The sequence below is a fragment of the Mustelus asterias genome, chromosome 16 (genome assembly GCF_964213995.1).
Source record: "Mustelus asterias chromosome 16, sMusAst1.hap1.1, whole genome shotgun sequence".
Taxonomy (NCBI): Eukaryota; Metazoa; Chordata; class Chondrichthyes; order Carcharhiniformes; family Triakidae; genus Mustelus; species Mustelus asterias.
The window spans coordinates 30403136-30427538 of NC_135816.1; the positions used below are offsets into that span (position 1 = coordinate 30403136).

At 44.5% G+C, this 24403-nt stretch overlaps 1 protein-coding gene across 1 annotated transcript in view; it reads right to left on the reverse strand.

The window, feature by feature from the left end:
- The window catches only part of LOC144505331 (follistatin-related protein 5-like), a 361136-nt gene that overhangs the window by 190026 nt on the left and 146707 nt on the right, over window positions 1–24403 (reverse strand). Inside the window, exons 3-4 of the mRNA XM_078231451.1 lie at window positions 19526–19716; window positions 13921–14041 (exon numbers count right to left, since the gene is read on the reverse strand). Coding sequence (XP_078087577.1) covers window positions 13921–14041; window positions 19526–19716 — 312 coding nt within the window. The remainder of the gene's footprint in view (window positions 1–13920; window positions 14042–19525; window positions 19717–24403) is intronic.

Here is a 24403-nt window from a genome sequence, read left to right on the forward strand (position 1 = left end):
GGCTTTTGAAAACACTGCTTTAATCTGCTTTTCGTGCTCACCAGGACTTTGAGAAACATTCGAAGAGTTCTGTCATGCTAGATTCAGGTGACCTTCAGGCATATTTAAACCTTTAAGCCATGTGAATATATAATATATATTCATAAACAAATATGCATATACCATTGGATAAAAGCAAATTACTGCGAATGCTGGAATCTGAAACCAAAAGGGAAAATGCTGGAAAACCTCAGCAGGTCTGGTAGCATCATAAGGAGAGAAAAGAGTTGACGTTTTGAGGGCTGAAGACCCCTTGTCGACAAAGGGTCATCTGGACTCGAAACGTCAGCTCTTTTCTCTCCTTACAGATGCTGCCAGACCTGCTGAGATTTTCCAGCATTTTATCTTCTGGGATGCAAATATCATTCTCAGCCTGTCACTGCAATTCACAATGGGGCTCTCAGACTGCGGAGTTCATTGGACTTTGTCTTCTTTCTGACTAATCAGCATTGTCTACTGAATACAGTTACAACTAGCAGAGCTGCGATGATCACCGCTTCCCATTCACCAAGTCTTATTTAATTATCCTCTGGAATGGAGTTTTTTAAAAAATTACCATAGATTGTGGCATCAACCTTTGAAGTGTTGGGAAATGCATCGACCTATGCACCAAGTATAAACTGTGAACCACCGGTGTTGGTGTGGGTGATCGTCATTTTAAAATGCAAAAAAAAATAACACCGGTAATTCAAACTAAATTAACGTGACAGCTCTTATTGAATGAATTAATTTTACAAGGATACTTTAACCGCAATTAAAAATGTTTTAAAAAAAACTGTTAAATTCACTGTCTTTGGCATCCAACACAGAGTTCATCTAATTAATTCCGAGTCACTTGAGATATGGCATCATCCTTAGTATCCCCTTTGGTGCTTCAGTTTCAGAATCCTTCCTCTTCAAATAATCACCTCCCTCTCCATCCACTGAACTGAATGTTTCGTAATTTCTGAACCATCTGATGACAGTAGTGTGGATGGTAGTGTGGATGAACAGAGGGATCTGGGTGTCCATGTGCATAGATCCCTGAAAGTTGACACCCAGGTTGATAGGGTTGTTAAGAAGGCGTACGGTGTGTTAGCTTTTATTGGTAGAGGGATTGAGTTTCGGAGCCAGGAGGTCATGTTGCAACTGTACAAAACTCTGGTGCGGCTGCACTTGGAGTATTGCATACAGTTCTGGTCGCCGCATTATAGGAAGGATGTGGAAGTGTTGGAAAGGGTGCAGAGGAGATTTACCAGGATGTTGCCTGGTATGGTGGGAAAATCGTATGAGGAAAGGCTGAGGGGCTTGAGGTTGTTTTCGTTAGAGAGAAGAAGGTTAAGAGGTGACTTAATAGAGGCATACAAGATGATCAGAGGATTAGATAGGGTGGATAGTGAGAGCCTTTTTCCTCGGATGATGATGGCTAACACGAGGGGACATAGCTTTAAATTGAGGGGTGATAGATATAGGACAGATGTTAGAGGTAGGTTCTTTACTCAGAGAGTAGTAAGGGCGTGGAATGCCCTGCCTGTAGCAGTAGTGGACTTGTCAACATTAAGTTGGATAAATGGTTATTGGATAAACATATGGATGATATTGGAATAGTGTAGGTTAGATGGGCTTTGGATTGGTTTCACTGGTCGGCGCAACATCGAGGGCCGAAGGGCCTGTACTGCGCTGTAATGTTCTATGTTCTATGTTCTAGTTTGTGCATCAACAGCATCCCATGTTTTGTTGACGAAACCAAACAAACCGTCAAACAAGATGCACACATATTTCCAGTCTTTCGGAAGGTTTTTTCTCTGTCAGCCATCCACCTATTCTATTCTCCATGGCCTAGGGCTCGGCTCCTCCCCCTGTGACTGGATCCTAGGCTTCCTAATCCACAGGCCACAATCAGTAAGGACAGGCAAGAACACCTCTTCCATAATCACCCGCGACACTGGTGCCCCACAAGGCTGTGTCCTCAGCTCCTTACTATACTCCTTATGCACTTATGACTGTGTGGCCAAATTCCCCTCCAACTCAATTTTCATGTTTGCTGATGACACCACCGTAGTGGGTCGGATCTCAAACAATGATGAGATGGAGTACAGGAAAGAGATAGAGAATCTGGTGAACTGGTGCAACGACAATAATCTCTCCCTCAATGTCAACAAAATGAAGGAGATCGTCATCTTCAGGAAGCGTAATGGAGGACATGCCCCTGTCTACATCAATGGGGATGAAGATGAAATGGTCAAGAGCTTCAAGTTTCTAGGTCACCAACAAACTGTCCAGGTCCCTCCACGCTAGCATTATAATTAAGAAAGCTCACCAACACCTCTATTTTCTCAGGAGGCTAAGGAAATTTGGCATGTCCACTACAGCTCTTGCCAACCTTTACAGATGCACCATAAAAAGCATTCTTTCTGGTTTTATCATAGCTTGGTATGGCTCCTGCTCTGTCCAAGGCCGCAAGAAACTACAAAGGGTCGTGAACGAAGCCCATGCACATGCAAACCCGCCTCCCATCCATTGACTCTGTCTACACTTACCGCTGCCTCAGGAAAGCAGCCCATATAATCAAGGACCCCACGCACCCTGGACATTCGGTCTTCCACCTTTTTCGGTCGGGAAAAAGATACTGAAGTCTGAGTCACGTACCATCGACTCAAGAACAGCTTCTTCCCTGTTGCCATCAGATGTTTGAATGGACCTACCTCATATTAAGTTGAGCTTTCTCTACACCCTAGTTATGACTGTAACACTCTCTCGTTTCCTTCTCTATAAACAGTATGCTTTGTCTGTTCAGCAGCAAGGCGACGGCCCAGTGGTACTATCACTAGATTATTAATCCAGCAGTTCTGCAGACCTGGGTTCAAATCCCATGACAGCAGATGGTGAAATTTGAATTCAATATCAAAAATTATCTGGAATTAAGAATCTACTGATGACCATGAAACCATCATCGATTGTTGGAAAAAAACCATCTGGTTCACTAATGTCCTTTAGGGAAGGAAATCTGTCGTCCTTACCCAGTCTGGCCTAAATGTGACTCCAGAGACACAGCAATGTGATTGACTCTCAACTGCCCTCTGAAATGGTCCAGCAAGCCACTCAGTTCAAGGGCAACTAGGGATGGGCAATAAATGCTGGCCAGCAATGCCCATGTCCCATGAATGAATAAAAAAAGACAATACTTTTCACTGTATAACATAATAATACCTGTGACAATGATAAATCAAAGATTCTTGAATGGCTTGCTGAGGCACATATCCAAATGTTGAACTCCAGGGGTATGAGACCACCTGAGTAAAACTGCAACCTGTCTGTTACATCTTTGCAGGTATCTCTTGATCTCATCAGTTGTGCGGGATTTGAACATGTCCCATGGTAATAAGTTGCATTCTTTGCTTCGGCCACAATGACACCGGATCCACAATTTCTTTCCATCCAACCGTTGTCATGGAAATGTAAAAAAAACCCTGCAGGGAATTTGATTTTTGGCATGGTTTTATGTTTGAAAATTACCATTGGCTTTATTCTAATTCTATTGGTCAAATAGACTGTAGCACTACCATGAATCTTGTTTTCTCACACCCTGTGGTTTTCACTCCACTCCACTCCACAGTTTGGCTGTGGAAATGTTGAAATTCATGTGCATTTCATCCAAGTTGCCAATTTGACATAATGGGTACTCATTTTTTGCCATGGTTGGATGATGAATTGCTAGAAATTGGTATTTTTGGTATTGAGTTTTGTTCCACAAAGTGGCTAAACTAACTAGCCATTGCCCTGAAATCTTTGCGAGACCCAGGATTTGATTTGGCCCACTTAAGTGCCTATAAATCCATTGCCTTTCTGGTGATGAAGTAACAATACTGATGATTTTCAAGGACCCATTCCAATACATGCTTCTCAACTCAGGCCAGTGGCTGCTTCCCGTTTTCATGGCACATTTGATCTTGGGCATCTTCTTCAGGGCAGATTTCATCTTCTTCCATTTCTGCCCCAGTTTTAACACATTAACACTGAATTCCCTCGCTGCTGCAGTTATATAACTTCATTTTCTTTTTGCCATAGGATCTATTTCTGTTCATCAGTCATCATACACGGCCTGCTCTGTGTAGCCTCTAACACATCTTTTTGACAACACAGTCCCATAGGCAGCACCTACCAAACCCATGACCACAACCATCAAGAAGGGTAAAAGCAGCAGATGGGAACACCACCAGCTGGAAGTTTCCCTCCAAACCGCTCACCATCCTGATTTGGAAAAATACCGGCTGTCCCTTCACTGTTGCTCGGTCAAAATCCTGGAGCTGCCTCCCTAATAGCACTGTGAGTGTATCTACGATGTGGAGATGCCGGCGTTGGACTGGGGTAAGCACAGTAAGAAGTCTCACAACACCAGGTTAAAGTCCAACAGGTTTATTTGGTAGCAAATACCATAAGCTTTCGGAGCAATGCTCCTTCGTCAGATGGAGTGGTCTCTGTTCTCAAACAGGGCACAGACACAGAAATCAAATTACAGAATACTGATTAGAATGCAAATCTCTACAGCCAGCCAGGTCTTAAATGCACAGACAATGTGGGTGGAGGGAGCATTCAACACAGGTTAAAGAGATGTGTATTGTCTCCAGACAGTACAGCTTGTGAAATTGTGCAAGTCCAGGAGTCAAGCTGTGGGGGTTACTGATAATGTGACATAAATCCAACATCCCGGTTTAGACCGTCCTCATGTGTGCGGATCCATCTGACGAAGGAGCATTGCTCCGAAAGCTTATGGTATTTGCTACCAAATAAACCTGTTGGACTTTAACCTGGTGTTGTGAGACTTCTTAGTGTACCTACATCCCAGGGACTGCAGTTGTTCAAGAAGGCAGCTCACCGCCACTTTCTGAAGCGCAACTAGGGGTGAGCAATAAAAATACTGATCTAGCCAGCGACGCCCACATCCTGCAAAACAATTAAAGGCGAGTAAAAATGCATTTCTGAGGCCAACTCCTAAAGTGAGTCTGACATACCATAGCAGAAGAGTGGGTTGGCATGCACATCAAGTATTGGCCTAAACATGACTTTTGGTGTCAGAAACTTAGGTCGTCTTATATGCCAGTTTGGTTTATACACTGTGATCTATGGTAGCGTGATTATCACGGTGGCACAGTGGTTAGCACTGCTACCTCACAGCATCAGGGACCTGGGTTCGATTCCCGGCTTGGGTCACTGTTGTGTGGAGTCTGCACATTCTCCCCGTGTCTGCGTGGGTTTCCTCCGGGTGCTCCAGTTTCCTCCCACAGTCCGAAAGACATCCTGGTTAGGTGCATTGGCCATGCTAAATACTCATGAACAGGCGCCGGAGTGTGGTGACCACGGGATTTTCACAGTAACTTCATTGCTTTGTTAATGTAAGCCTGCTTGTGACACTAATGAAAAAAGAAGAATTTAAAAAGGGCAATATGTCTGCTGCACCACATGCTTTCTAAGAACAATGTTGGATGAAGTTTGGTGTTCAACAAAGTGGAAAAAATGGAATGTAACACCTCCCACATTGTTCAACAATGAGACCATCAACTACTCCCAGATCAGGGAATGCACAGTCAGGAGCAGATTAAGACACCCTACACTCTTCCCCAACTGTATGCCTAATAGTAGGAAAGCACCCCCTACTGTACTCGTGTAAAAAGGCTTTACTGTCTCACCAACAGACCGTATGGCTTCTCTCAATGAGCTTCACAACTTTGTGACAATTCGATTAATCTTGTGTTGTTTAGGCCTAAGCTCACTAAACACCAATTTAAGAAATAATTTCCCATTGGATGTCACTTCAAGGAGGGGGAACATTCAATTTTATTCGGTTTGATTTATGGTATCTCATCCTTTTAAATTTGATTTCGTCTGAATGAAACTGAATTGTTCCAATTTACGCAATGCATTGTTATTTAAATCACCCGAGAGTTTGTATTGACAGAAACCCCTCCTCCAAGCCTTTCTACCAACATTCATCTGAATATTTACCATGAACGGCTTCACAAACGATACAGTATATGTTATTTGGAAATAACTTAATTCGTTCCATCTCAGTGTATTTCCCAGTTTGCCACTGCGCCATGCAGACCAGGAAGATGTCACATTTAGTCCCTGATCCGTCCTGATGGTAGCTGGGTGATCAATAATTGCAGTAAGAAGTTTAACAACACCAGGTTAAAGTCCAACAGGTTTATTTGGTAGCAAAAGCAAAAGCAAAAGCAATCAAACCGCTCCTGCTTTGGATGTCAACTGCTTAACTTACCATACTAATTTCCTATGTGTGGCTTTTGCTACCAAATAAACCTGTTGGACTTTAACCTGGTGTTGTTAAACTTCTTACTGTGTTTACCCCAGTCCAACGCCGGCATCTCCACATCATGATCAATAATTGACCAGATTGTTTACTTCTGCTCCTATTTCTTGTCCTTTTCGTTTTTATGGCCTCAGCACCTTCGAGCTAAAAGATGTGAAAAACTCAATTTCATTGGCTGGCGGGCAGACGACAGCTCAGCGGGGGGGGATCTCAGAAAATAAGATAGGATGGCCCCGGGGCAGGAAGGCGAAATGTGGGGGTGAGGGGATGGACTCCGTCAAAAGTGCTCTTATGACTTGGGCCATCCTACCCTTAAAGCCCCAGTGACCTTTGGACCTCCCTCTCCATCTCCTGGCCTTTCCCCCGCGACCGAACTGCACATCTTGCCTTCCCTTTCTTCCTGTCCTGGACCCCTGATATTTTCTTGGGCCTCCAGTTCGCAGGACTTAGGCGGTTGCGCTAAAAACCTCCTCTCTCGCATGGCTGAGAGTCCTGATTTTCCTCCCCTGGTCACTGCAGCGCTTTTGCAGGAAGGGCTGGAGATCCGGCCCCCAATCAGATTGATCGGCAGCTCTGATAGGTGTGACGTCCTTCCGACTGTGGGCAGAAGTCTCCCCTTATTCCAAATAATGCTCAGCTAAGGCTGGACTTTCTCCCAACTGAGGGAAGTTCTGCTTCATACCAAGCAATGCTCGTTCGAGTGTAGGATGTCAGTGGAGCTCTTGGGTGGTGGCGGGGATGTATTCCCAAGGCTTAGGCCTCTTTAAATGAAAAAGGAAATCACTCGGCATCACATTCTGCTGAACTGTAGGTATTTTTATTGCTGGGGACCCACGTTCATGAACAACTGAGTTGAAAATAAGCCATGCAGGAGAGGAGGTTTTTAATCCCAATCAACATGAACCTAGATTTTGTCTCATGCCACAGAGATAAAAGAATAGTGTGCATATATAATGTATTAACCAGTCCCTCATTATTTTAGTCCAAGTTATCCATTGTTACAAAAACAGAAAATGCTGGAAAATCTCAGCAGGTCTGACAGCATTTGTGGAGAGAGAACAGAGCCAACGTTTCGAGTCTAGGTGATCCTTCTGATGAGGTCTTAAGCTCTGATGAAGGGTCATCTAGACTCGAAACGTTGGCTCTATTCTCTTCGCACAGATGCTGTCAGACCTGGTGAGGTTTTCTAGCATTTTCTGTTATTGTTTCAGATTCCAGCATCCGCAGTGTTTCGCTTTTATTCATTGTTAAATGTCTGCCACATGGAACAGACTTTCAAATATTTGGCTACTGCACTGCAAAGGTTTAGTGTATTGTGTGAAGCATTGAATATTTCAACACTGAAAACATAATGCGCAATGAGACAGACAACTCATCCTATAACATCTTCTTGCAGTGATAACTATGTTGTGTGAAAACCTTATTCAGTCCCGATTACGATGTGTTATTTGTAAGGCAATTTGGGACTTGGAACATATGTTTATGTTTCAACTTTCATTTGCGCATTCTTCATGGTTGACATTTTAATTTTACGGTTGAATTGACCAACTACAAAATGTTGAAAAAGATCAAACTTCTATAAACATGAAATCTGTTTACCAGAGAAAACGATTGAAGGTTTTCCCTCCCAAAAAATAGTTACTCTTGTTCCCTTTCTTGATCCCCTCTCATCAGCTGGAGCCAAGAGGTCAGGTGAAGAATCTTTCCTGACTGTCATCATTGGCACCATCAAAGTGGCCACCATGATGGAGGCCATTTGAAGAGAGGTAACTCCCCATACAAACTTCCTTGCCAGAAATCGGAGTTTCTTTTTATTGTACTATGTCTTAAACTAAGACTTCCACATAAAAGGGAATTGTGATGCAAAGCCCATGGCAGCCATTCTGAGGCACAGCAGGCATTGCTAAAATACGCAAGCCTACATTTGATCCATTTCTAGTGTCAGAATCCAGAACTATAGAGAATCACTTTGTAATCGGACAGGAGATAGCGGTAGATCACTGTTTCCTCAGATCATCGTGGCACGATCTGATAGATATTTCAGATTCTATGTTGTAAAAACATTTCTACGTCCTGTATCATTTTTTATGTCCCACTACTGTCACATCTAGAATGGAACTGGGAAAATCTTTACACTAAAGGGGAAATCACTCATTTAAATTGCAAGGTGTATCTCTCAATGAGTTAAACTTAGTGAAATTCAGGATTTCGATGACGATCATAAAATGTTTGAAAGCATGTACTTGCGATATGTGATGCCCCTTAAAGCCATTAATAGATTCTTGTTTTGCCGTTCAATGAGAGGTATTCAACATTCTATAGACACTTAACCGAGTTAATATCAGCATCGAATCATCACTCAGCAGAGAATATCTGGGGAAAGAGGAAGCAGAGGGAGGAGCAGAGAAAACCAGCCCTGAGAAAGAAATAGCTTGGAACACAGGTGTGTAGAAAATGGAGACGTATACAGGCGGAGGGAGTTAAACTCAGATCAACAGAGAAACATAGAAAACTACAGCACAAAACAGGCCCTTCGGCCCCACAAGTTGTGCCGAACATATCCCTACCTTTTAGGCCTACCTATAACCCTCCATCCTATTAAGTCCCATGTACTCATCCAGGAGTACGTGCCAAGATTACATTCTTTTCTGTGGTACTGGTTACTTGCATGCGCAATCAAACCGCTCCTGCTTTGGATGTCAACTGCTTGACTTACCATACTAATTTCCTATTGTTGATGCATTTTATGCAGAGCTATCACCTGTAACTCTTGCACAAGGTGATAGAAAACAAGAAGGAAACAGGAACAGGCAATCAGCTACATGTACAGGGAGACAAACAGAGAAAGGGGGAAAGCAAAACAGAATCAGCAACGAAACTCCATGCATCACAAGGAGAACCGTGGGTTGGAATATCCATTGACAAGTTTTAAAGGACAGCAACATTTCAAATCATGGTGACTTTTAAACCTCTTTTGATATCAGGATAAAAAGACATGAATAACCTAACTCATATACATGCATCATTGTCCAGAATATCCACATCCAAAAGCAATATTCAGGCTCATTGGCTGGAATTTTACCGTGCCGGCCGCCACGGGAATCGGAGCGGGCGAGGGACAGAAAATGGAAAGGTCCATTGACTTCAGGTGGGATTTTGCGGTGTCAGGACGAGCGAGGGCATAAAATCCCACCCATTGTGTCGGAGGTTGTATCATTAACAGGCAGGTGACATTCAACACATAATGCCACAGCACGAGTTTGATTATTGTCACCAACATGAGAATTCAGCTAAACTGATCCCTGTGTACTCAGCAAGTGAAAATAAGCCACCCAGCTGAGATAAAATGCTGAAATGGCTTTCACAATCAAACAGGTAACATAACCACTTCATTCAATGAGAAAAACGCCAATAGACCGTTACTCCAAAGAGATCATTTTATCTTATTACTCCTCACTGATGGGGAAAATTGTCTAATGGATTGAAATTGTACAATATGAATAACAAATGTACTTTTATAATGAATATTAAATGTATTTAGCCCCATCTTAAAGATATTGACCTGTTTAAAATAAATCAAATAATATTTTATTGCAATAACATACCAAGGAATTGCATTTGTTACTAATACTGTGTGGCCTAATTTCAACCCATAACTATGTGTAATCTGTATATGTCAGCTCTTGCTTATAACACTGGATGGTCCTCCCTCTGATACACTCATGATTTTTAGATTACTTTTATCTAAGTACTTTCTTCCCACACTGATTATATTATTAAGCTGAAACATTCACTGCTCATTTGCTGAATCTTAAATGCACTTTCTAAAATGTCTGGCCAACAGGAACATGACATTTTTGTTACTGTTCTGGATTCTGACCATAAATAGCCTTACCATACGCTAGGAGCAAGTCATGTCCTCTGCTGTCTGGCCTACAAAAATAGTATGGCTTCTCAAGCAGAACAAGGGTAGAAAGGCATTAAAGGTGAGAGTGTTCCTCTTTAGTGAGACCAATGCAAGAATCTTCATGAGAAATGTCATTGCTTTCCTATAACTTGATGTAGGGGAAGATTTTCCCACCCCACTGCGTTAATTTTCTAACGCAAGGGGGTGGGAGAATCTCGCGGCTGGGCCGTGAATGCATCTCCACTGCCAGATTTCTGGCACCGTCAGATCTGCGCTGGATACTGGCAGGAAGACAGCTAAGTTATTTAAATCTTTATGTAAATGTAATTTAAATTCAATTAGCAGGACTTAAGTCTCTGGGCCCACGAGCCTCTCCCCCATCGCCAAAATGTTTCATGCTAGCGGAGATTACACCAGCTCCCCACTTTCAGGGAACTCGCGGCCCGACCCCGCTGGAGTGCAGGGAGGGGCAATTGGGGCCTCTCAGAGGACCTGGCGGTGAGGTGGCGCCCCCTGGGCATAGGCATCCTGTCTGTGCCAGCCTGTGCCCCCTGGCACTGGCCCAAGGGGCAAAACGCCAATGCCCAGGGGGCAGCTTGGCACTGTCCACCAGGCATTGGGTAGTGCCAAGAGGGTGAAGTATATGGGGGCAAGGCCTGGGCTGGGGCCTGATGGGGGAGGGGCCCGGGGTGATCGGTGGGGGTGGAGGGTCCCGCTGCCACTTTGCCATTGGGCTCAGTCATGGCTCAGGAGGGAGGCCAGCAATTGTGGCGGGCTGGGGTGGGGGTCAGCCAGGAGAAGGGGTCTGCTGGGAAAGGGGGAGGTCTGCCTCTTGGGGGGGGGGGGGGCGGGGGGGTGGTCAGGTTTGGCCCAGGAATGGTCAGGGGGGCTGCAACTGGGCTGTGTGGCGGGGGGGGGGGGGGGGGGGGTGGTGGTGGAGGGGCAGCACTGCTGAGGTCCCAGACTGGCCAGCGATTGGGCTGGCCAGCAAACGAGAGGCTGACAGTTCGGCGCGGGTCTCAGCCTCCCGGGCGGTCATAGGCCCCATCCATTAGTTTTTAATGATATTCAAGCCGGTGGCCTCTACAGTGCACAGAGTGTGGGAGATTCTTCTCTGAAAACCCACTGAAAAAAACAGCGTGAATTACTCCAGTTTTCCCGCGAATTCATCACTTCAAATCTTTTTGGGAGAATTCCGGCCGTAGTGATTGAAAGTTGGTGATTGGCACACTGTGCCTTGGAGAGCTGGGAATTGGATACATGCAAGGGAATCTCGAAAATGATATATTATGGCTGCAATTTTCCATGCCCGTCCACCAGTGGGATCTTCCAGTCCTGCTGAGGTCAATGGGCAGTGGGAAACCCATTGGTGGGCTAGCTGGAGAATTCCGGCCAGGGGGCAGTAATTTCCCAAAAATTGACAAAGTGTCATTTCCAGCAAGGAAAGGTGTGATTTCCTTCGACCCCAGTGGCTGGACTGCATTCTTCGAAAAATTTTATTTTCCCCACGTTGTGCCACACCTGAGACACGAAGCATCTGATTTACCCATCCCCTGGGTCATCCGAGTGCTTCAGTGAAGGGGATGTTGCATTTAAACAGCTCCACAGCATAGATTCATAGAATCCTGCAGTGCAGAAGGAGGCCATTTGGCCCATCAAGTCTGCACTGACCACAATCCCACCCAGGCCCTATCCCCATAACCCCATGCATTTACCCTAAATGGGCCCCCTGACACTAAGAGGCAATTTAGCATGGCCAATCCACCTAACCCTCACAGCTTTGGAGTGTGGGAGGAAACCAGAGCATCCGGAGGAGACCCATGCAGACACGGGGAGAACGTGCAGACTCCACACACACAGTGACCCAAGCTGGGAATCAAACCCGGGGAGAGCACTTGCCTTCATTTGAGCAAAGAGGATGGCAGTGAGGAGACCAGCTCTTCGATTTGCAGAGGGGGGGCCCTTACCTCTCTCCGGAGGAGAGGCGGGAAACAATTTACCTTTGAGTTGGCAGGAGGCCCTCCAGCAAGGCCATGAGTCCCGGCTGGGAGACGGTGGCAGCACTAGTCAGGGCTAGCAGCCTGACCAAGTGGAATGGGAATGCAATGTAGCAAAAAGATGAATTACCTCCAATGATCAGAGTACTCCCTGTCTCCTCTTGGCACTCCACCCTTCCATGACCCCTGGAAGCCGCCACTTCCTAGGCTCCCAGCACCCAACATCCCAGCATTATCCTCAAATCCCCCCAACACTCTTCATCAGAACCCCTTACTGCTCAGGTGCTGTGCAAGTTGTCATCACTCTCTGACCCGCCAGGCATCGGCTCACATTATCCCCTTTTGGGTCCCTGCAGGAGAAGATAGTCCACAACCGGAGAGAGAGAAAACGGGTGGTGGGATGCCCGAGCTGAGGATCCCAACTCCATTCGAGGGGAGAATCCTGAAGCTCGCAGGGGAGGAGCAGGAGCGGGCCTGCACTCGAGAGCGAGGTGGGCCTGCGAGAGAAAAGTGAGGAGCCACTGCACCATCCTCACGATCAGCAATCTTGCTGGCGCAAATCCCGTTCTTGGCCTCTCGTGTGATTTTAGCAGCCATTGTGGGATTTGTGCCCGTGGCTAACAGACCCGCAAAATCGTGCCCAAAGTTTCTGAACTCCCTTGGAATTAGGAGGACATGACTTATTTTTTAACTGGGTAGAATAAGTTTCTTCAAAAGACAATGAAACGCTGCTAATTTTGGAAGCCCAAGAGGAAAGCTCATATCTATTCTCTCGGGCAAAAACTGGGTCTAAGAGGCATTAAAGCAGACAAATGTGAGGGTGTGGATATTGTCACCATGAAATCCCTAACCAATCCCCTGACCAACCACCCTCCCCTCACTAATATTCCTGGCCTTACAACTCATTGCATTTCCTTTGGAGACTTAGATTTTCATGCTCCCCTTCTCTCAGGGAAATATTGTCTTGCCTCCAGCAACATAGAACATTACCGTGTGGCTACACACGGAATCAATGGGCATCCAGGCAGGCCTGGGTTGCCAACTGGAAACATTAGTATTAAATTTGAAGACGTTAAGAACAACATTTGAATGGGGTAGAGTACTTAATCAAATTTTCAATCTGCAGCTGATGACTTCAGTATTTTTTTCATTTGAAATGATGTGAATATCATTTAATGTTCCCTATTTTCATTCTAAGCTGTATACAACCTCAGCTAAGAATCTAGTATGTGACCTCTTTCTGGAAGTGGCTGACAGGAGACACAAAACAGGATGTCAGCAATGAACCTTCCTTTGTTCTGCCACCTTTGTAGTCTGCACTAACAAAATCATCAAAGATAAGACTCAACAGTGTGAGGACAGAAGGAGGAGGTCAAACTCCATGTCCCACCACAGTCGCGCTGCCTTGCATACAGAAATCAGATTCTATGATAAGACTACTGTATGGAAATCACACCACAGCACCTGGACTGACTTCTGACAGTGTTCTACTTAAATTTCCTGAATTGAAGCATTCCTAAGTAATGGAACAAGATGGACTGACATTTGAACGCTGGGCAGATAAGTTGGTGATTGAAAATTATTACACTTGTGCTGTACCAGATAAATCATTTGCACCAGATGCGCTTTTACACAAGACCACAAACAGACTCTCCTTAGTCAAGACTTACGGAACGCTGTGTAGAGTTCCTCGAGTGTCAACACCCTGTCATTATTGTAGTCATCGTACTGAAGAAGATCAAATAGATTGCAGTCAAATGGGTCACTATCAAGGGCATCTTCCGTCATTGCCTGGCAAAATGAAACATGGTTTGAGTAAACTTTAACAAATGCAAAGGTTTCACTTTTACAACCAGAATTTAGTGGAAGAGTTAAATTTCCCACACCGTTCTCATCTAGACCATGTTGTGCAGCACTCCTGACTGAAAGAGAGCAAGTGCATCATTCGCAACCTTCTGCTCTGCTCCATGTACGAGAATAGCCCTAGAAAGTGAATCTCTTGTGGTTTCCGAGCAGAACGCTTTTGCTTCCTTCCTTGGATCAGATTGGAAATTCATTTTACAATAAATCATGGTGTAAGCAGATTGCTACATCGATAGTGTAGGGTTTCATACATTCATTCATAGCATCACAGGATAGCCCTGCGCACAGCGCCTGTTTCAGACGCATTCCAACAGCACCCATGATGAAAGGATTGTAGGTACAGATATTTTAACTTAACAACCTTCAGTAATCTTAAATCATCATAGCATCAATCGCCATAGTTTACAAGGCTACGGACCAAGTGCTTGGAAATGGGATTAAGTAGATATGTGCTTGATGGCCAATGCAGGCAGGATGGGCTGAAGAACCTCTTTTTGTGCTGCAACTGACTGTGATTATTTTAACAGCAATAATCAAGATACAATCAAGATACATTTAAAAATGAAACTGGCAGTATTTGTTCCAGACTGCAGTACCTTCCACCATATCACTCTTTCTCTGCCACAGTCTATCATTCTCACCTTCACAGATACACGTTCTGTCTGTTTTTCGCACCTCTTTCTCACATTCACACACACGCATATATGTATACATAGTACAGATGTCCAGCACTGTGCAGTGTAAACTAATTTTATTCTTTGCACACTGAGATTTGTCTCCATTCTTGCTTTTGTCAACATCTTTCAATCTATGAATAGGAGTTCTAGTCCAGGGAGGCTAAAAACATTCACAGGATCGCACAGTCCAGAAGGAGACCATTTGATCCAGTGTATCTGTGCTGGATCTTTGAAAGACCTACTTAATTAATCCCTGCTGCCTCCCCAAGGGCCTGCAATTTCTTTCAAGAAAGTATCTATTTGATTTTGTAAGATATTATTGAATCTGCTGCCATCACCGTTTCAAGCAAAGCATTCCAGATCATAACAATTCTTGCTTGAATAATTCACACAGAAGGTTTGTTGCAGCAAGGACAAAACGGAGTGGAAGAGAACAGCTTGTAGGAAGTAAATATGAGGCAGAAATAATCTATCAGCAGAATTTTACCATTTTTTTGTAGTGTGTGTGTGGCAGTGGGTGGGAAAAGTGGCACTGAGGATACCAGCACCAACGGCAATGTTCTCCGCAATACGGTTAAAATTATAGTGTAAAGAATTTCAAGGGGTGGGTCTCATGATGTCACACTGATGGGCAGGCTCTGATTGAGCCTACCAGTAGCTTAGAGGCCGATTTTACCAAAAATTTCTAAGCGCCAAACGAATGTGAAAACGGGTGGGAATTGTGCCCATTTTGTGGGTGAGCTCCCAGATGTAATCGTACGACACTTAGTTGAAAAAAAGAGCCCAGATGTGATTCTTGCAGCTGTGGGAGAGCCCATTCTTGCCAGGAAGCCGGTTGCTGAGCTCTAGCGGCACCATTGCGCAGGCGTCCCAATCTCCCAATGCACTGCAGCAGTGTCCAGAGTACTGCTCGGGCATGACCATCTCCCCTAAGTTCCTCTGAAAGGTATACCTGCTAGTTGCCTGCCATGGGAGAGTAGCCGTAATGCACGTTGAGGTGCCCTCACAGCTAGGTGAGCGGGTGCAGGGAGGAGGTAGATGATCAGGCCTGATAATGAGATTCAAATTTATTATAATGGTGTCCCCAATGTTGAATGTTGGGATTCCCATTACGTCACTGGCGGGTGTGTGGTGTTAATCGCAGGGAAACTTCCTGCCAATGTAAAATGAGCCACTCACAAGATTGTCTGCTCCTGACATAAAAACCCACCTGAGAAGAACCGGAATGGAAAATTCAGCCCCATGTAATTTTGCTAAGTCAATCTGATTGGCAGTATTCCTGATTCTTATTGACTGAATTCATTAAGAACAACCAGCATGGGTTTTGAAAAGGCTGTCACTTTTGACATATTTAATGGAATTCCTCGAGGAAATTAAATATTGTAAATACCATGTACATGGGTTTGTAAAAGGCATTTGATGAGGTACCCTATACAATGCTCATTGATAAAATGTGACAGCATGGATAACAAGTCAGCGGAAGGACAGAAAACAGAAATGTGGCTATGGATGTTTATTGAACAAAGATGTAAACAATGAGGTTCCCAAAGGTCAGGGTTCAGACTGTAAATATATTAGATACACCGCTCAGGTCAGCAAAGCCAAAAAGTTTGAAAAAGCAAAGCTTCATCTTAAAAAAAAGTGTCAACACAAGAACTCTCTCTAAAGCAATGACAGACGCTAGAAAGCTAAATCCAGCAGATATCTAGCAGATATAGGGCAGCACGGTGGCACAGTGGTTAGCACGACTGCCTCACAGCGCCAGAGACCCGGGCTCAATTCCCAGCTTGGCTCAATGTCTGTGTGGAGTTTGCACGTTCTCCCTGTGTCTGCATGGGTTTCCTCCGGGCGCTCCGGTTTCTTCCCCCAGTCCAAAAATGTGCAGGTTAGGTGGATTAGCCATGGGAGATTGCCCCTTAGTGCGAGTGGGACTAACAGGGCTTATGTGGGCTTATGGGAATAGGGCCTGTTGGGATTGTTGTCGGTGTAGGCTCGATGGGCCAAATGGCCTCCTTCTGCATCTGACATTGGGGTTCTTAATCCTGTGGGTAAATCCAACCCATTACTTTACAGTCACATCGACTTTTTCTCTAAAATTAGCAGAGGAAAATATATCTTTAAGTTTTTAATTGTGATATTTCTCAACCATTCTCAGCATCCTCCCTTTAGTGGACTCTATTCTATTCTATCATTGCTGCTGCAAACCTCTCAGACTTGCAACAATGACTGGAATTCAGTGGTGTCAAATTCCATAGCGGTGAATATGACCATTAAAGTGTAAAATGGGCAATGCAGCAAACTGGTAGCGCACTTTTCATCTTCACTGTTTTGGTGGCAATTGAGTGAATTGTATTGCTTGCAAATTATTGAACCATTTTAACTTTCACTCCCCAGTTATCAATTAAGCAGATCCATGGAAACATAGAAAATAGGAACAAAAGTAGGCCATTCAGTCCATCAAGCCTGCTCCACTATTCATTATGATCATGGCTAATTATCCAACTCAGTAGCCTGATCCTGCCTTCCTCCAGCTTCCTTTGATCACCTTTGCCCCAAGAGCTATATCTAACTTGAGCTGCAGAATGAGTTAGGAGATCCAATTAAGTTGACCATCAAAGAGGATGGTGAGGATGGTTCAGAAATATCACAATTAAAAACTTAAAGATATATTTTCCTCTGCTAATTTTAGAGAGAAAATCAATGTGACTGTAAAGTAATGGGTTGGATTTACCCACAGGATTAAGAACCCCGATGTCAGATCTAAATGTGGGTCCCAAGCCTACCCTTGCTGACAATGAAAGCAGTGGCACTATCTTCCAGGAGACGGCCTTCTATATGTTAGCCTGTCCATTCATGTTTGAAGAATAGAATATTGTGTAGAGTTTTGGTCCCCTTACCTGAGGAGGGATGTAGTTGCATTGGAGGTGGTTCAGAGGAGGTTCACGAGATTAATTGCAGAGATGAGGGACTGGGCATTTTCAGCCTATACTCCCTGAAGTTTGGAAGAATGGGAGGAGATCTAAATGGGGTGTACAAGATGATAAGGGAGATTGACAAAGTCGACGTGGAGAGGATGTTTCCTCTTGCCCAGTAATCCAGAACAAGAGGCCATAGTTTTAGGATAATGGGTGGCAGACTTAAAACAGAGATGAGGAGAAATTATCTCTCTCAAAGGGTCATGAGTCTGTGGGATTCTCTACCCAGTAAGAAGTTTAACAACACCAGGTTAAAGATATATTTTCCTCTGCTAATTTTAGAGAGAAAATCGATGTGACTGTAAAGTAATGGGTTGGATTTACCCACAGGATTAAGAACCCCGATGTCAGATCTAAATGTGGGTCCCAAGCCTACCCTTAATGACAATGAAAGCAGTGGCACTACCTTCCAGGATTCTCTACCCCACAGCATTGTGGATGTCAGGACTTTGAGTAAATTTAAGGGAGAGGTGGACAGATGTTTAGTTATGGGTTGAGTGGTTACGGTGAACGGGCAGGTAAGTGGAGTTTAGGCCGAGATGAGATCAGCCATGATCACATTGAACAGCGGAGCAGGCTCAAGGGGCTGAATTGTCTACTCTTGGTTCTTATGATTCTAATGATTTTGATGCTGCAGGCCTAGTCACAGGGTCAGCAACTCTGGAGCTTTGACAACCTCACCACGAATGATGGGTGCTGCTGAGGGAGGTGAAATCCATGAGGGTGTCTGAACACGGAGTTGTCCTCCCTGGCTTGCAATCCCAAGGCAGAACCCCCTTATTGTTCCACTTCCCGTTTATCCTGCCACCTCCAGCCCCGTCTCCATTGGGCTGGGCAGTTGTCTACTCTGTACTCACACTTACTGTTTTGTTACTATTAGTGAAGAGTTTTTCTGAAAATGCCATTCCTAGGATGGCACTAACAGTCTAGTGCTTGTATTAGTGGACTGGCAACCCTCAGATTTAGCCTTCAATTCCCACCAAGAAACAGACCAATAAATGTGGTAATTTATGCATTATCTGGTTTAGTATAATTGCTCAAATGGTTCATTAATGTCTTTCAGGGAACCTGGTAGTCCTAAATGTCGAATCGATGGGTACAACTCCAATTCAACACTATATATGGTTGATTTTTAATGCCCTCTGCATAACCAGAGATGGGCACTATCCCAAGAGTAACTAATGTAAATAGTCATTACCAGAATTTCTGCTTCTTATCAAACTCTCCAAAAGTTGGCAATGATGCATTGGCAAATTGCAATCTTCCAACTCACTATTAAATGAAAAGAAAGACTTAGCACTTCTTGTGACCATTGGACATCTCAAAGCGCTTTGCTGCCAATGAACTAATTTTTGAAGTGTAATCATTATTGTAATACTGGAATTGCAATAGTCAACATGCACACAGCAAACTCTCCCAAACAGCAAGGTGATATGACCTTAATATGTTGATATATTCTTGTGATGTTGATTGAGAAACAAATATTGATCAGGACACTGATGATGTCTTCAGTTGATGGTAAATGATGTCCCCAGTCCCCATCTTAAAAAAGACACCTCTGACAGTGCAGCACCTCAACACTGCACTGGAGGTCACTCTTGACTTTTGTCCTCAAGCCCAGGAATAGAACTTAAACCCAAAACTCAGAGATGAGAGTGCTACCAGCTGAGCTGACACTACCAAGAGGATCTAGTGCGGAACTAAAGTAAAATAAACAACTAAGCAACCAAGCTTTTACATTCACAAACCATGACACTCACCTGTGCCAGCTCACTGTTGTCTATAAGGCCATCGCCACTGATGTCAAAGTACTTGAACATGTTCTCTACCAAAATCCTCTTCAGTGTTATCGTGTCCATTGTAATATTTTCTTGCTGGAAATACCTCTGACTCTGTAGGTCCAGTAATATGTTTTTCAGTCTGCTGTACTCTGCCAATTCACATCGCTCACCTAGACAAAAGACAAATTTCAGATTGTTTATGATTATTTTGTTGGGGATCCAGTGATGAGAGAGATTCAGAATGCTCCCTTTTGGATCTGGGACAGATGGAAAACAAAATCATCCCTCTACAGTTCTATATCATCCGGGAAAATCATCTACGTTTGGGTTAGTAGGTTTGTGACAGCTGATTGAAAGTCTATGCACATAATTGCCACCTTGTTGCATTGCCAAACAAACCAGTAATAGAATCACAGAATCCCTACAGTGCAGAAGGAGGCCATTTGGCCCATCGAACCTGCACCGACAACAATCTCACTCAGGCCCTATCCCTGTAACTCAAATGTATTTACCCTGCTAGTCCCCCTGGCACTAAGGAGCACTTTAGCATGGCCAATCCACCCAACCCATACACCTTTGGAATGTGGGAGGAAACCAGAACACCCAGCGGAAACCCACGCAGACACGGGGAGAATGTACAAACTCCACACAGTCAGTCACCTAAGGTCGGGAGTTGAACCCAGAACCCTGGCGCTGTGAGGCAGCAGTGCTCACCACTATGCCACCGTGCCGCCCTCAGACCAAAGGACAAAAAAGTGTATAAGGTCACTCCTGCACAATTTCTGGTGGTGGCATTAGTTTTAGTACTGGATAACCTGGGAAAGGAACGCTAGCAATGATTTTAACATTAAGGTTTAAGCATTAGTACCAGAATGCTAAACAATCCCTGAATGTACAAACCATACAATGTAAACAGTTCAATTAAAAATAAACAAATGGATTAATCTTTTCTCTATTATTTGTGGATGAACTCTTCAAAGATACACACTCGCTTAAAATGGCAATTAGAACTTACATGTGCAAACAGTTCTTAGCATATTAAAATCACAGAGACAACCTTTCAATTTAAATAACAAGTATTCCTCTTTCATTTTTAATCCCATTTAGAAGTAAGAAACCGAGGAAATCTCTTGGAAAGTCACATGAGAAAGTCAAACCCGAGCGGTTTTGGTTTGAAAATAGTGAAGTTAAAAAAAAAACAGAATCTGAAGACCAATGCGAAGCACTAATCTACATAAATTAACACAATAACGATCGTTCATTTGTTACAAGATTATATTGATGCTTAATAGGGGATATAGAAAGGGATTTTCAATTTATTTGCTTCATCTTCCAGTTAGTGGAGGATATTGTATTATTTACTTTGCAAGTCACAGAATCCCTAAAATGATTTATGGTCGCTTTGTTATCACAACAGCGTATTGCTGTTCTGTTGTGTATCTTTAGAAAAAATTTTTCAACCGTAATTGTTGGGACCAGAGGCACGGTGAATGTGCTGTTGCTGTAGGGAACCAATCAGCGTGATTTATTTCAGGGTGGTTTTTGTGAGAAGGTGGTATATATCACAATGACATAACTTTTCCTGCTTACACAGATGAAAACAATTTGTGTTTCGTTCCTCTTTCTCCAAAAAGCTCGTGAAAGACTTTATTGGAATATTCTGGCCTTGTTATTAGGAACATGGAAACAAGCTTTACTGTCAGAATATGGGAATAGAAGTAGACCATTCGTCCCTTGAGCCTTACTGCCATTCAATGAGATCATGGTTAATCTGAATTTTAATTGCATGTGCTTTTATTCCATACCCCTTCATGCCCCTTACAAACAGGTGAAAGGTCAATGTTTATTTTAGGTTTATTTATCAGTGTCACAGGTAGGCTTACATTAACATTGCAATGACATTACTGTGAAAATCCCCTAGCTGCCACACTCTGGCACCTGTTCAGGCACACTGAGGGAGAATTTAGCATGGCCAATGCACCTGACCAGCACGGCTTTCGGACTGTGGGAGGAAACCGGAGCAATTAGAAGTCTGCAGGGAAAACTCTGCAATGGTGTCTGTCAGCAGGGGAGGTGCCCCCTGGGCATTGCCACCTTAGCAATGCCCAGGGGGCACCTCCCCCCAACCCCTGACCCTCTGGGGGGGCATCTATGGCCTTCCGTTCATGCTCCTTCACAGCGGGTTTGGGCCGCCAGCTTCCCGTAAGTGGGGAGCTATAATAAACCCCTTTGGAGTGAACCACTCCTGGCGGGGGGGGGGGGTGGGGTGGGAGGGGTGGGGTGGGGGGGCCGAGTGGGCCCGTTAATGGGATTTAAATTGTATTCAAGTTAGCATTACCATGAATTATACAGCTCCGCGTTGATTTCTGGCACCGGAAATCCGGTGCTCGGTGATTCGCGGAGACCATGGGGCCCAGCGGCAAGTCTGCAAAACAGCCTCTGCTCAAGTCTCTCATTGTGCTAGAAAAGCAGCGCAGTGGGATGGGAAAATCACCCCCAACGTTAGGAAACGCGTGCTTCTCTTTATCTGCTCACTTAGTAATCAGGGCACATGCATTTTCTACAGGTCCTACTGGCTGACCAGTATTTATTGCCCATTTCTAGTTGCCCGAGGACAGTTGAGAGTCTGTAGCTCTGGAGTCACATGTAGGCCAGACCAGGTAAGGACGGCAGATTTCCTTCCCTAAAGGACATTAGTGAACCAGATGGGTTTTTCCGATAATCAACAGTGGTTTCATGGTCATCAGTAGATTCTTAATTCCAGATTTTTTTTTATATTGAATTCAAATTCCACCATCTGCTGTTGTGGAATTCGAACCGGGCCCCCCGAACATTACCTGAGTTTCTGGATTAATAGTTGAGTGATAATCCCACAAGACCATCACCTCCCCTGGATAGTTATTGTACTATCAAAGTATCTTTATCTTAACTGAGTTCAAATCAGAAAGAGTAATTCTCAATGAAAAGAGAATATACTCCTGCTAAACTCCTGTTTCAACCCCAGCCACTGGAAGCTATACAATAAAGTCCGAAAGACGTGCTGGTTCAGTGCACTGACCGTGTTAAATTCTCCCTCAGTGTACCCGAACCGGCGCCAGAGTGACTTGGGGATTTTCATAGTAACTTCACTCAGTGTTAATGTGACACTAATAAATAAACTTAAACTTGGAACATCTATAACAGAGCTGCTATTTGCTGTCATTGCAACAACAATATTAAACTCTGGGCAGAATCCTGTGGAGACTGCCAGCAAGAGAGTGGGTCAGAGACCCATGCTGCCTCTTCTCCAGAAGGTCCGTCAGCAATAGCAGGCCTTCCGCTGGAATCAGATCCCCCGGGGGCAGGAGTCTTGCATTACCAGACCTGCTGGCTGATCAGAGGTCGGCAGCTCCTCTGCTTCGCTTCATGGGGCAGGGGTCATGGGGAGAAGGGGCGCAGGAGGTTTAGAATCCAAGGCAGGGTGGGGTGGTTCTCAACGGGCCTCACACCCACCCCCTCCTTGAAATCCAGTCCCTCGATCAAGCACTGGCTGTCTTTGATTGATAAAGTCCCCTTGCCCCCCCTCCCCCCCCCGCCCCCGCTAACCTAAACCCTGTGTGAGAAGCTGCTTGCGAGTTAGTAGCTGTCATGCACACCACATGGCGACAGGCCAAACAGCAGCAAAGTTAATCAGTTCTGACGAAGGGCCATCCAGACTCGAAACGTTGGCTCTATTCTCTCTCCACAGATGCTGTCAGACGTGCTGAGATTTTCCAGCACTTTCTGTTTTTGTTTCAGATTCCAGCATCTGTAGCATTTTGCTTTTATCTTAATCTCAATCTTGCTGCTATTTGTCTTACCACCGCCGATCAGCGTGTTGTGTTATTAAATTAAATGTTGTGTTATATAATAAGCTAAGTTAATCTTGGCGGTGGTTCATTGAGGCCCTTAAAGGGTCCTTAATTAACCACTTAAAGGCCTCATTTGGCAGTGTGGCGGGAAGTGTTTACTATGGGCCTTCCCACACAGAACTTAATTTGGGCAGGGTTTGGGCACGTCATCATCTGGACTAAATAGATACCCTCCAAGCTTGCCACCAGCAAGAGCACAAGATTCTGTCCTTTATTACAGAATCTCTAAAAATTCTAAGGGGGCAATCGGCATGGCGAGCCGGTAAGATCACGTGAGAGGCAGAAAACCGGGTTTGCACCTGGGTTTTCGCCTCTTGCAATATTACTGGTCCTGTTCTGCCAGCATCATCAGCCCGGGCGCGAATCTGATTGAAATGTTTATAACATCATTTTAATATGATTAGTGGGCCCAGGTCACAATCGTTTGGGCTCACTTGCTTTAATGGCTCTGAAGGTGGAGGTCCTCACCGGCGAGGATCACCAATGGTCCCCAGCAACAGGTGTTATGGTTCAGGTCAGAAACTCCAGAGAGTTTATGAAGGCCGCTTGGATCTTAGGTTTTGTCTCTTGAATTTGGCTAGGATAAGCATGATATGTTTCACTTCAGGAATGACTCAAAAGACAGGAGAGTGGCACAAGGTGAACTGCCCCTTCAGAGAGGTTGGCAGAGACAGAGGAGGCCAAATGGCTCCTACTGTGCTATAACCATTCTATGACTCCCTGATTCACATACTACTCACTGCTTACTGGTGAGAGGAGGCTGGATGGCCATTCAGCATCAGAAATACCCTTTACAGCTATAGCCCGTGACTCCAGTTTGCTTCCATAATGTCATTTCTCAACAATAAGAATGAGGATTCTATATCTGGCTACATATGGCCAGTGAGCTTGCGCACCGCAGTGGGAGAGAGACTGCAGCCAGAGTGAGATTCAGCCAGAGTGAGGGTATCAGAAATTTGGAGCTGAG